This window comes from Natator depressus, chromosome 3 (assembly GCF_965152275.1).
Source record: "Natator depressus isolate rNatDep1 chromosome 3, rNatDep2.hap1, whole genome shotgun sequence".
Classification (NCBI taxonomy): Eukaryota; Metazoa; Chordata; order Testudines; family Cheloniidae; genus Natator; species Natator depressus.
In genome coordinates this window covers 163,678,779-163,693,057 of record NC_134236.1, presented here as the reverse complement: position 1 = coordinate 163,693,057, position 14,279 = coordinate 163,678,779, and the positions used below count along the sequence as shown (strand labels likewise).

General features: G+C 41.7%; 1 protein-coding gene across 1 annotated transcript in view; it reads left to right on the top strand.

Annotated features, from left to right (window-relative positions):
• Positions 1 to 9,747, top strand: part of RRP15 (ribosomal RNA processing 15 homolog) — a 41,161-nt gene extending 31,414 nt beyond the window's left edge. The window contains exon 5 of the mRNA XM_074949247.1: positions 9,108 to 9,747. Within this exon, the coding sequence (XP_074805348.1) occupies positions 9,108 to 9,260 (153 nt within the window). The 3' untranslated portion in view covers positions 9,261 to 9,747. The remainder of the gene's footprint in view (positions 1 to 9,107) is intronic.
• Positions 9,748 to 14,279: the final 4,532 nt, after the last annotated feature.

Genomic DNA, 14,279 nt, shown 5'->3' with positions numbered 1-14,279 from the left:
TATGAATTTCTCGGGCTCGTCTACACTTAAAATGCTACAGCAGCACCACTTCGATATAGACACTACCTATGCCGACCGGGAGGGATTCTTTTGTCGGCAGAGGTAATCCACCTCTCTGAGAGGCGGTAGCTAAGTGGACAGAAGAATTCTTCCATCCATCTAGTGCTGTCTATTCGGGGGCGCAGGTCGACTTAGCTACGTCATTCAGGGGTGTGGATTTTTCACACCCCAAGCGATGTTGTTATGCTGCCCTAATTTTCTAGTGTAGACCAGGCCGTAGTCTCGGATCTTCTACTTATTGGTGGTCATAATTCTGTGTACTTACATCTCTTCGTATTGAGCAAAGTCTCAGATCCCTATCTTGAAAGTCAGGTAGTTCTAATTCCTCCCATTTTACAGATGGGATGCCACACAAGGTCACTTTGAACAGAGCTTATAATAGAATATGATCTCCACTATAGCTACCCAAGCCTTATCCACTCAGCCGTACATGGCTTTTCAAAACAGCTGGCCTGAATTTATATGCTTAGGTGTGCTGGCATTAATTGCTAGACCCATTCTCTGGAGCCAGGAGTGGATCCCAGTATTTGATTTCCAGCGTTCTTCTGCTATCTAGCAAAATGTATCCTGTTCCCCTCAAGTGACTGGTCCATACAGAGGTTCACACCCTACTGCTGCTTCAGGCACTCCTTTACCTGAAGTGGAAGGGTTTTTTTACTGTAATGTAAAGGTCCTGGGTTCCAACTCTAATACTGAAAGACCCAGAAAGGGGTTCAGAGTGGTTCCATATAAGGGTATTTCCTCAGTTTTCTGGTTTTGGTTTGGGGTTTTTTTTGTTTTTTTAAACCTTAAAATAACCAAAACCAAATCTGTATTTCAAGGAATATTGCAGCTGCAAAGTCGAGCACTCAGAAATAAGGAAACGCCAGTATTAAGGTTGCCTCTGAAACCTCAATTTGACCAGTTTGTGCATATGCATTATGATAGTCTTGAATTACATGATCTTTACTTGTTCCAGTGGGATGCCTGCCTCATTCAATGCACAATCTGGACAGTGAATGAGGCAGAGGGTTGTAAGAAAAGAACAATGTTTTTCTGTGGTACAGGCAATGTGATTATGATTCTACCACATACTTTCTATGTGATGTTGCACAAGACTGTCGTTCATTGGTACAAGTTAAGATTGCATAGACAACCATAGTACTGGTGTTGCCTAACTTTAGAGTGCTTGACTTTGCAACCTTCATTTTCTTAAAACATAGGCCTTTCTTTGTATGTATTAAGCAACATGGCACAGGTAGTGTCCGTGCAGACTTTCCTACACTGCACTGTTGATGTCCCTCCTTCCTATCCAGGAGCAGTTCCTCTGAGGGGATAAAAGAGAAATTCCAGTCTCCTTCGCCATTCAAAATTTTGCTTGTCTTAGGCTGCCAGCAGGGTGCCAGTCATGATGGTGGTTACTGTGGAGTGTGTATGTAAATACCAATTAACCAGGAAAGCTTTGCCACAATGAAATACTATTTAAATAATAAATGCTAGTTATTGATTGTGTTTCTAGTTTTATTGCCAAGTAGAAAATAATTTGCAAGCTTCTCTCCAGCACTCCTATTCTACCAGGACCCCAGACAACACAAGACTGTGGTCAAGACGGTTAATTCCAATAGTGGATGCAGAAAGGTCAAACATATCAAATGACTTTTGTCAATTACATTTCATAGTTCTTTCATGGCAGTCAGTGCCTCCTATGTTTCAAGCTTTCAGACTGCTGTCTTGAGCTTAATGGGTGCAATTGGAGATGTAGTTTGAATTAATTATGCTTTAAGAAAAAAATGTAAAAAAAAAAAAATTACTCTAGACATAAAGCTGATGCTTAAAAATGTTTATATTAGAAATTCCTTCCTTGACAGGTACAAGTAAACACTTATTATAGGTGAAAGGTAATGCAAGAGTGATGTCAGTGCGGTGTCTGGTAGCTCATCTATGAGTATAAAGTGAAGGCAAGGGAAACCCAGTATGTTGGTTATAATTGCCAGGCTTGCAAAAACCCTGCAAACTTCTGTTAATGTTCTACACTTCCAGACAAGGGTGTCAATGTACTTTACACCAGGGTTGGGGAAATATTGCTCAGGCATGCAGGAGTGAAATCAGGAAGGCCAAATCACACTTGGAGTTGCAGCTAGCAAGAGAAGTTAAGAGTAACAAGAAGGGTTTTTTCAGGTATGTTAGCAACAAGAAAAAAGTCAAGGAAAGTGTGGGCCCCTTACTGAATGAAGGAGGCAACCTAGTGACAGAGGATGTGGAAAAAGCTAATGTACTCAATGCTTTTTTTGCTTCTGTCTTCACGAACAAGGTCAGCTCCCAGACTACTGCACTGGGCAGCACAGCATGGGGAGGAGGTGACCAGCCCTCCGTGGAGAAAGAAGTGGTTTGGAACTGTTTAGAAAAGCTGGACGAGCACAAGTCCCTGGGTCGGATACGCTGCATCCGAGAACGCTAAACAAGTTGGCGGATGTGGTGTTCCTTGACTTTAGCAAAGCTTTTGAAATGGTCTCCCACAGTATTCTTGCCAGCAAGTTAAAGAAGGGCTGGATGAATGGACTGTAAGGTGGATAGAAAGCTGGCTAGATTGTCGGGCTCAACGGGTAGTGATCCATGGCTCCATGTCTAGTTGGCAGCCGGTATCAAGTGGAGTGCCCCAGGGGTTGGTCCTCGGGCCGGTTTTGTTCAATATCTTCATTAAAGATCTGGAGGATGATGTGGATTGCACCCTCAGCAAGTTTGCAGATGACACTAAACTGGGAGGAGCGGTAGATACGCTGGAGGGTAGGGATAGGATACAGAGGGACCTAGACAAATTAGAGGATTGGGCCAAAAGAAATCTGCTGAGGTTCAACAAGGACAAGTGCAGAGTCCTGCACTTAGGACGGAAGAATCCCAAGCATCGCTACAGACTAGGGACCGAATGGCTAGGCAGCAGTTCTGCAGAAAAGGACTTGGGGTTACAGTGGACGAGAAGCTGGATATGAGTCAACAGTGTGCAGTTGTTGCCAAGAAGGCCAATGGCATTTTGGGATGTATATGTAGGGGCATTGCCAGCAGATCGAGGGACGTGATTGTTCCCCTCTATTCGACATTGGTGAGGCCTCATCTGGAGTACCGTGTCCAGTTTTGGGCCCCACATGACAAGAAGGATGTGAAAAAATTGGAAAACATCCAACGGAGGGCAACAAAAATGATTAGCGGACTGGAACACATGACTTATGAGGAGAGGCTGAGGGAACTGGGATTGTTTAGTCTGCGGAAGAGAAGAATGAGGGGGGATTTGATAGCTGCTTTCAACTACCTGAAAGGGGGTTCCAAAGAGGATGGCTCTAGACTGTTCTCAGTGGTAGCAGATGACAGAACGAGGAGTAATGGTCTCAAGTTGCAGTGGGGGAGGATTAGGTTGGATATTAGGAAAAGCTTTTTCACTAGGAGGGTGGTGAATGCATTACCTAGGGAGGTGGTGGAATCTCCTTCCTTTGAAGTTTTTAAGGTCAGGGGGTTGGACTAGATGACCTCCTGAGCTCCCTTCCAACCCTGATATTTTATGATTCTATGAACCCTTTTTTTCTCCTTTAAAAATACTGTGTCAGTTGAATGGCTGTGTTTTCCTCATTCACTTAAACTTCGTTTCTGGCACACTAGTTATTCTAATCGTGTTTTCCAAGAGAGAGTTACATAACACGAATTGGTACAAGCAGTCAAAATAATGGCTAAAAACAGAGAGGGATGCTCAGTTCTAAATTCCAAAATTACTTCATCACAAATATACAGATCCCAGCTGTGGTGGCATGGGGGCTTCACAGAGCTGGTTACTGCACTGGCCCCAAGACACCCCCAAAAATTAGATGCCAAGGCCATATTGCTGCGTTGTACTGTACAGAGTGCCATCCATTAATGATTATGTCCTCCTATTGGACCCTCGCTTTACTCATTTTTCAAGACTTGGCTGGCAAGATTCAGCTAACTGTGTGTGAGTCTTAGCTCAGGTGATCGGCACTCATGGCTGGTTCACGCTGGGAACTTGCGTCCGCATGGCTGCGTCCCTCGGGAGGCGGGGGGGAATCCACACCCCCTGAGAGATGTGTATATGGTGCCCTAACTCCAGGTGTTAACAGTGCTGTGTCGACAGAAGAATTCTTCCATCAACCTAGCTATTGCCTCTTGGGGCGGTGGATTAACTACGCTGATGGGAGAACCCTTCCTGTTGGCCTAGGTAGCGTCTACACCAGGGATCGGCAACCTTTGGCGTGTAGCCCACCAGGGTAAGCCCACTGGTGGGCCGGGCTGGTTTGTTTACTTGCCACGTCCTCAGGTTCGGCCGATCGCAGCTCCCACTGGCCGCGGTTCACCACTCCAGGCCAATAGGGGCTGCGGGAAGTGGCGCAGGCCAAGGGGTGTGCTGGCCGCTGCTTCCCGCAGCCCCCATTGGCCTGGAGCGGCGAACCATGGCCAGTGGGAGCTGCGATCGGCCAAACCTGCAGATGCGGCAGGTAAACAAACCGGCCCGCCAGGGTGCTTACCTATTGCCCCCTTACCAAAGGTTGCCGATCCCTGGTCTACGCTGAAGCGCAACAGTGACTCAGCTGCTGCACTGCAGCTGTGCTGTTGTAGCAGTTTGTGTGGGCATTCCCTCAGACTTAGCCTAGCCCAGGTGGAGCATCCTCTCTGCAAAGCAGGCCCGTGTGGTTGCATCCACACAAGTAGTGTGCTTATGCATGAGAGGCTCTTGGAAAGATGTGGAGGGGGTTGGCTGTCTTTTAGTGTTTTGCAAGTGACCGTAAGTGCAGCTGCTGTCTTGGTACAGAAACATATCTGGTTTTGGGAACAGAATAGGGTTAGTCTGGGTGCTCTGGTGAGATGGAGGTCATCCCAGAGCAGTAAGAACGGCTGACTTAGCATGTGTCCAGTCTGGTGTTGGCTGCCCAGATGTATTGTTCTCAATGCTTCAAGGCAGTGTGAACATTTATTTTTTTTGCATGTCCGATATCTTTTATAATGTGCCTGTGTTGTACAAGCAAACAAGTTTCCAAGAGATGCTGTGGATTAGATTGCTGTTATCAATTAACCCATGCAATGCTTCTGAATATTATCGGTGAAAATATAAGAAGCCATCTATGAAATGTTCTCCAGCCTCTTCCATCTTTTAAAGTGATAGATGGAATTAGCCATCAGGCCCCTGTTGAAACTGTGGAATAAAACAAAATAACTTGAACATCACTAGGAAACAGCGACTCTTCAAACATTATATATACACATTGTTCTAGTCCTCCTGAATGTCATAACCTGTTTGAAGAACAGTTTGCTCTACACATGTGAAGCCCATGGCACTTTACTCTTGCCTTCCCAAAACAGTCCTTTTATGTAGCACTACACGCTAATGTTTACACACTTTTTTGTTTTCATTTGGGGATGTTCAGAAGGGACTTCAATACTGTAATAAAATCTGGAAGATGTGGACAAACAGCTGAGCGAAAGCTCAAAGCAATCATGTGGAATGAAAGCTGGTTTACTTGGCAAGTGCCAAGAATCAGTTTGTTTTTACTTAGATGAAACTAGATTATGGTATTAAAAACCCTAGGACATGAACATTCTTACATAGATAAAGCACGTGGTGAAATTAAACTTGAACTAACTGCTAATTAGATGCACAGATTTACTGCACATTTTCCTAGGACTTCATTTTGTTTGTGTGATATTACAACACCAAATAGGTCAGTTTTGTATTTTCTTCCGTCCTAATTCATTGACCCCTTTGCTTTTTCCGTTCTGCAGTAGAAGTGCCCCACTGTTAAGTGGGATGAACATGGGTTTTCTCCTCGTGGTAATATATTTAAAACTGATAAACCACCTGAAAGTAAATGCTCATCTTCCAGATTGAGACCTGATGCTGCTTTCTAACGCTTTAGTTAATGCTTGCACAGGTCTCTAATCCAACTTTACATGTAATTCATTTACACAAGAGATGGTCGCTTTACTGAAGTTCAACATCTGGTTTTTGCTGAAGTCCTGTTTTCCAGGTGTTGCTGTTCAGTTGGCTGAGCCAAAAGGAGGCCCACTGGCTTGCTGAAGGTCAGATGATACTGGCTTTGAATCCGTGGCTGCTTTCCTGGTTCCTAGCCCTTTGCTCTAATCCCCTAGAACTCACTGCTGCTGCCTCTTGTCCTTTATCTTTTTAAACGCACCATGTGGATTAAAATGTAGTGATCTTTTTCTGTTGCATTTTTCTTTAGCAAAAGCAGCTTATTGGAAAAACAAGCTGGATTTTTTCAGTTGAGTATTTAGAGTTTTACTTCAGTGCGATATCCAGACTGTGGTGATTATTGGGTTTAGCAAAGAAGGGTTTGTGAGTGTTTTCTTTCATCATTTTAGCCTCTATTCCCTGACAGGGTAGATGATGAGATATAAAACAGCTGGGGCCCAGTCAAGTCCCATTATCTCAGCAACAATTTTCTTTTTAAACTGTTCTTGTGCATTCTGGCTATCGGCCAAAGGGAACGCCACTCTGTCTTCTGGGCAGAGCTCTTCTCCAAGCAGCCGTAGAGGAGCCCACCCTGCATGCAGACCAAAGAGACTCCTGGTTTGGCTACTAGAGACTTTTATTACCCAGAGTTCATTGATGTTTGTAGCCTTGAACAAACATTTGCGAAATATCCACATTAGCCTTTACCAACATGTTAACTGCTTTGAGTTAATTGGAAATCATTAAGGCAAGGTGAAAAAGTCTAATGTAGACAAACGCTGCAGTAGGTGAACGTCAGGCTTCGTGTGCACACAGTTTTTGTACTAGTTTAATTGTTCAGTTAAGAGGATGATTCTTTTACTAATCTAGTTATGCCAGTAAAATCCTTAGTTGTGCTGGGATAAAGGGGCCTATTCCCCTTCCCATATGGGAAAAATAGATACCGATAACTGAGCCCATGCTGTGGGGGAAGCAGGTGTTACAGGTTCCATACTGCAGTGCAACTTCTGCGTGGAGCCAAGCCCCCTGTGGAGTTAATCAAGTTCTCTGGAGGCCAGTTGGTAGAATCTGAGACACTGCTGTTGGAGAAAAGGGTGTTGCTGATTCCGTGGTGGCTGGAGATGGGAGAACTACTCCTTGGAACAGGAAGTGGCGGAAGTAGCTGTAAAGGCCAGGCAACCCGTAAGAAGTCTAAGCAGCAGCTGCAGAGGGTACTTTTTTCGGGATTGGGCTTTTGGAAACTCTTTTGAGAAGGATGTAAAAGAATAAAATAACCAACCCTATGAGAGGCATCTTTTTAACACAAGTGCAGGACAAGTTGTAATTCTAGATGAAAAAAGAAAAGGAGTACTTGTGGCACCTTAGAGACTAACCAATTTATTTGAGCGTAAGCTTTCGTGAGCTACAGCTCACTTTATCGGATGAAGTGAGCTGTGACGAAAGCTTATGCTCAAATAAATTGGTTAGTCTCTAAGGTGCCACAAGTACTCCTTTTCTTTTTGCGAATACAGACTAAACACGACTGCTACTCTGAATTCTAGATGAATGCTTCTGTTTTTTGACAGCTATTAGCTTAAAGATCTCGCTCTTTATGGAAACACAAGTCTGGCCCAGAACTTGTATTCATTATGCAGAAATGCTTTCTTGCTAGTCTTTTTATATGTTTGCTCTTTACTAATTGACCTGAGTTTTCCAGTCTCTTTTTTCCCAGGGCACTAAATCCTTATAATCTCTCCCTGAGATCACATGAAAGTAGGCTTACACATATTGCGTTCTGTACTCTTTAATGTATAGCATCTAGAAATGCACTGGAACAAGGAAAGGCATGCATAAATGTGAAGAGACTGACTATGTACAGTAGGCAGAGCAACAACCGTCAAGGTGTTTATCTCGTAGTATTCTCATTTCAATTAATTCCTTGTGACAAGATTCATTTAATAAGATAGTATTAATCCTGACATATCCCAAAGTACGTTACACCAATGTTATGTGTACGCGCTGTACACATCATATAGCATCACGAAAGTGTACGTGCTTCGGGGGTGACAGTTTACTAGTCAGTGATAGCAATGCAGGGGGAGAGGATACTTTTGGCCAGGAACAGCAGGGAAAACCCCTACTTTTTCTGTTTGTCTATACAGTTTCATCTCAAAAACCCTTCAGTGGTAAACTGCATGTTACTTCATTCATCTGCCTTCCAAAGGTGAAGCAGATATTGAGCCATGTTGTTCCTTGGAATATTTCACACCGGAGGCTTAGATCACTAAATTACCACTCTAGTACATGGAACAGTTTTGAGTGTTTATCTTCAATAATATTATATAGGTAAAATTCGTATAAACTGTGTTGCTTAAATTATTTCCACAGGGTGGTGCTGTTGCACCATCTGTGTTTTACCACGTAATCTTTGGAGATCTGCTGCCTCGCAATACATTAAATGATAAGCTAACCAAAGCTCTTTGTCACCCTTCTTTTTATTAACCCCCTGAGCCTTTAAATATTGCCTTAGTTAAACCATTTTCATGCAGAAGCAAATTTGGAATCAAGGTACTGTTGGCTTGCTGACCATAGATCAAATTTCCATTTCTTTTGGAAGCATCTTTGTACCATATGTAGGCCCAGGTAGTGAGGCAATAATAACCCACATAAAGGGGATTTGGTTCACAAATCACAAAATATGTTAAATGTTAAATTTGTTTTTTACAAAGCCTTTATTAAATCCATATTTGTATTGCAGAAATGTGCCAAAAATGTTCTAATGAAGCAGCACCTGGGGGTTAATAAATGATATCATGAGTCCATTTTGATTGCCAAAAATGATTTTACTAAAGGAAGCCATGCCCAGGGTTGACTGTGTTTAGTCCATGAAAAATAATTGTTTTGTTTCCATATTTCTTTTATTGCTTTGTCAAGTTTTTTATAATTCGCTTGCATGCTTGTTTGCACTGAAAGCAAATGAAGTCAGCCCTCAGTTTGTCTGTGTTTGTTCATGCATTGTAAAAGTGGGTTTTGGGAGGAGGAGGGGGTATTGTGGAGGCTCAGAATCCTCCACACTGCCTGATTTCCGCATTCACCTTTTCTGTTTTTGTTTTATCCTATTCAGGGTGAAGTGAAATCTGATGAAGAGCCAGCATGGAACATACTCCGTGACGATTTCATGATGGGAGCGTCTATGAAAGACTGGGATAAAGAGAGTGACAGGGAAAGCAACACTGGACAAGATGATGGACTAAGGCAGGATAGTGAAAGTGACTGATGGATGAAATAAAAGAATATTCAAGATAAAATGTTAGTTTACTTGAATAAAAAGCGCTACATTCTGTGAATGCACAGCTTTTGGGGATTGTAGAGATGCCTATTTTAAGGAAAGCAAAGACTGTCTTAGGTTTGGGTGTGGCTTCTTTCCTCATTAGCTTCAAACTTTTATTTACCAAAACTTCACTCCCTATACTGAAATCCTGAAATATTTTCCAAAACATGTATAATTTTCAACATCTTTCCAAAACATTTTGTACAGTCAAAATAGTGGCACCTGCCCAATGAAAGATATGTTTTGCCAAGGTCATTAAAAGTGAATACATTGGTCATGGCAATTGACGTATTATTGTGCCTGCATTTCCAAAGCTAGGTTGCACCTTGAAAAGGTGTTAGCAATTTGTAATAGAAATGGCTTACAATAAACACAGAAATTCCATCACCTTGTAAAGTTATTGGTCTCTTGTAGAGTCTGCAGTCCTTTGGCCAAGAAAGATTTTGTAGATAATAAAGAAAAGTAACCACTAATGTCATAGTACTGGTCTCTGAGCATTGATTTGGTGGGAGACAATGGAAACTTAATTTAAAAAAAGAAACTGAGCCCTATGACTGATGTCATCTCTTTATATTTTCTTTTTTTTTTTTTCTTCTTCTTTGCAGGTCTTAAGTTAATTGCAGTACAAGACTGGTAGGAGAGGAAAGGTGCTCGTGCGGGTTTTTTGTTTTTTGTTTTTTTTACAATAAATAAAACTTCAGGGGGTGATGCTGAGATTCAGATATTCCACATTCAGAAAGGAACTTCACCTGTAAGGTCCATGGCATAATTGCTATGACAACTGTGCAGCTTGATTAATTAATGGTTTTATAAAGCGCTGTCTGTACATGATGTTGAATTGTGTCAAGGAAGGGTCACTGCTCTGAATTGCTTTTAGTATGAAGGTCAGATTCTCAGCTGGAGTAGATGTGTCGCTCTGTTACCAATTTACCCCAGTTGGTAATCCGTTCCTTAAAGTACAATGGGTACAATACATATACATGTAAAGAAGGGATAGTTGTGTGGATAAAGAAGAAAAGTAAGAACGAGGGGACTGAATTCTGTCACCCCACCCCGCCCATCTATAGGCTTGCTGTGAGGGCTTGTGTAGGTCAGTACCTCAGTTCCCCAATTGTAAAATGAGGATAATACTTCATGGGTTTTAAGGCATAATTCACTGATATTTTTAAACCACTTTGAGATGATCTGGAAGTTTTTACAAAACTGCCAAGTATTCTTGAGTCTGCTGATTTCTCATGCACCGAACCATCTTTGCATCTTATTATATGCAGGGCACTAAGGAGTGCCTGCACTAATTTAAAAAAAATACTCTTAAGTATTCCCTTATTCGGCATCTAAGTGAAAATATAAAGGACTTCATTGATGTAGTAGAGACAAACTATAAATGTTAAATTGGATTTAAATTTCTTAAATAATGAGTGGAGGGATTTGTATATATTATACCATGTAAATATAATATACATATATAATTCATAAAACCAGCCCCTAACAACTGGCAATAGTTCTGTTATACTGTAGCCTGTTAACGGATCTGTTATATATTGTAGCATAACTCTTTGAGGAGAACTCGAAGCTAACAGCAGAAATGTTTACATTTTCAAACTGGTTTGAGTGTTAAGTGTATTAGATATCTAAGGCGACATTAGCTTGTGGCCTCATGATTATTATCACAAATGAAGGCATGTACCCAAAATATAAAGTGGCAAAACCACAAAAGTTTGATGTACATTTATCCCAACTTCTGAAGATTTGACATCTGTATAGTTATTAAATTAGTAGAGTTGGCATCTCATTTATGCATTAATGTAAACAAATATTGTTTAAATAAGATAATATAGTTCGAATCTTATAAAGTACCATTATAGTTTCACATCACATATCTTGGTTTCTGCAGAGTTTAATTACTTTGAGTAAAACCTCCATGGGCAGCCTTAAATCTATAACTTTACTGAACAAAGAGTTGATGATGCTGATTTAAATTTTCTCTGTGGTTTGTTCTTAAGGCCAGGTACTGACTTGCATCCAACATCTAAGTCCTGTTTGAGATCAGCAGTATTTGGCTCTGACCAGTGGCTTACTGAGAACAACTACTTTAAAAAGATGATTTTTCCTACCAGAAAGTTGCTTGAGAAACTATAGTATATTTTGAAATGACTACATTTTATAAAATTATTTTTTGCAAACATTTCCATAATCTTTGTTTTCAGAACTTGTTTGTATGCACTTAGGTTTTTGCAGTAAAGTTATAAGTGACCAAAGCATTGAGTTGCCATTTATAAGTGTTTTTAAGAAAAACACGGAGAGATTATACATCAAAGATAACGTCTTAAAAGCTATAATTTTAGATGGCACATCAGCAGCTGAGTGTTGTGTGTGTAGGCCACATGTATTGCCTTTCAAAACCCTTAACGTACATAACTCTGACCTTTTTTATGTACTACTTCACAGGTTGCCTAACCAACCCTCTCATCCTATAAAGCCTCCTTGCTTTTTCCTTTGGGTTGCATACAATATGCTGATGAATAATTAAAATCTAAATCTGAGCCATGATTTTTTTAAATTAATCTTAAATAGGTGCTTTACTTGAACTGAAATCTGCAAAGCATCAGCACATCCATACGCTGTTTGAATTGCTACGTTATTGACAGCATTATTGTCTAGCTTTCAGTGAAGTACGTGTATGCGAACTTCAGTCCTGCAACTTCGCTGGTCAATACATTTTTGGGGAAAAAAGTGTTTGGGGGACATGCAAATATTGTAATATTTCATCAAAAACAAATCTCTTCCTCCCACCACTACTTTCTCCATCCAAAGTAATTCTGAAATGTATTTCAAGGCACAGAAATGGTCCACTTAGCTTAACCCAACTGCCTTCTACCTTCTCTGTATCTGAAACATTTCTATGAACACAAATCCTGCCTTATAATTTGGTATTGTGGTTAAATCCCAGCTGAGGATTTAAATGTGTAGTAAAAGTAGATTCCTGTTATATAAGAGCAACTCTGAGACTGATTTCCTTTCTCAAGAGGGGAAGGATGAACAGACCCGTGGGCTCAATAGATGCTCAACACCTCTGGAATAGTGTGGAAGAGACAGAGTTAGAACCCACGTCTGCTGACTCCCTGCCCTCCCTAGCAGTGCCCTCTTCCTCTACTATCGCAGAGAGAGCAGAACTTGGTTCTCAAGCTCAGTCTCCTGCTCCCATGAGTATCCAGGCTTCAGAAGAGCTGTGCTACTGCCTGACGGGAGAAGTTCATGATCCTACTTATCTTTATATGGTGTCTTTTTACATCCGCAGAAATAAAGACACCTAGGGCTGGTTCCAGATGTGCAAGGCACCAGGTAGGCTCCATAATATGCACATTGGAAAAGGATTCTTGGCTGCATGGATTGCAGAAAATAAATTTTCATTGCGGGGAGGAGCAGTTCACCTTAATTTGTTGGTTAATTTTGCCTTCATCTTCCGATCACCTTTCGGCTTCTCTTTCTGTGAGGAAAGGACCATCTTCCCCTAGCAGTGCTTTGGGTCTGCCCCGGTGGGAGAACTTTTGGTGGGGTGTTCTTGGGGTTTATAGAATATTCTGTACTAATTCTACTGGGGCGCGCACAGGCTCTGGGAACTTCCCTGCCATGGCTGCTTGAGTGGGGAGAGCTGCCTGCCTGTGGTGCCTCTCTCTGGCTGGTGATCTCTTGTTTCGGGCTGAGGAGCGTCTCCCTTCTGAAGTTGTATGCTCTGACCAAGATGAGCAGAGTGAACCAAGCATTCCCTTAGTAGGAAGCTGCTGATTGTGGGCCCTACCTGTTTTCTAGTGAAAAGGGGAGATTCTTTCAAAAAAAAAAAAATGAAACTGTTCTGGGCAGGGTGATGCTCCTAGAACAGGCTGACCTGTGTAGCTGAATGACCTGCATGTCCCTTGAGCTATCTCTGCAGTCACCACCAGGGAGGAAGGCAGTAGCCATCTCACCTCCAGCTCTTTGCACAATAGTTAGAAGAAGGACAAACCCTTAACTCTTATTAAATGGGTCCTGGCATCCTTAATAACCAGACTGAGCAGTCATCAACTTTGCTTTCTTCCAGCCCTTGCAAACCGATCAATGACTTATCCAGGACTTGCTGCAAGATAGAGGCAGGGGAAGGCTTGAAATGTCAGGGAGCCTTGAGATCTTGTTAAATTTTGATCATACTTGGAGCAAATGTGCAGAGATCCTAAAGCCAAATGAGGTTCACATTAAACACATAGACAATGAACAGATGCTTACAACCTTAGCCAGGGGTTTTGCATTCTGCAGTAGTTGGGAGGATTGTGAATGTGCATTCTGCAGTAGTTGGGAGGATTGTGAGGATTCCAAAAAGGCAGTTGAAAACCTGGTAACTTCACTCCCCTGCTTTCTGATGTACAGGGGAGATGATTGAAGCAGAATGTTCTGAATAAGATAATAAATAATACCACATGGCAAATATTGTAATTAAAGATTACAGTTGGGGAATGAGGGGATATGGGCTAGCTTCCTCAGCTGTCTTACAACAGGCGTTTGCTTTCAAAGGCAGTTGTTTGTTATCGCTCTTATCTTTGGGTACACATTGACTGAATAGAGCTTGACTCAAAATGCGTAGCTTCAACACTGAATAAAATACTTGCTATTATCCTCATGCAACATTTCAATCTTTAGAGTGAGTTCAGTCACCCTAACATGTATATAACTTGTGTGCTGCCAAATGCTTTAATAAGTTTAAAGGGGACCTTTTCAAAAGCTCCTAAGGGATTTAGCATCACACGACTTTCAATGGGATTCTAAATCTTTTAGGTGCTTTTGGAAATCTTCAGATAAATCAACAATATTTCATTATAGTATCATAGTTCATCCATTCCAGTGAGCTGACCAATAGCCTCTTCCCTCACTCCAATGAATGGCGGAGATTCTCATGCACCCCCGCATGCAGATTTTCAGTAATAATTTCAAAGT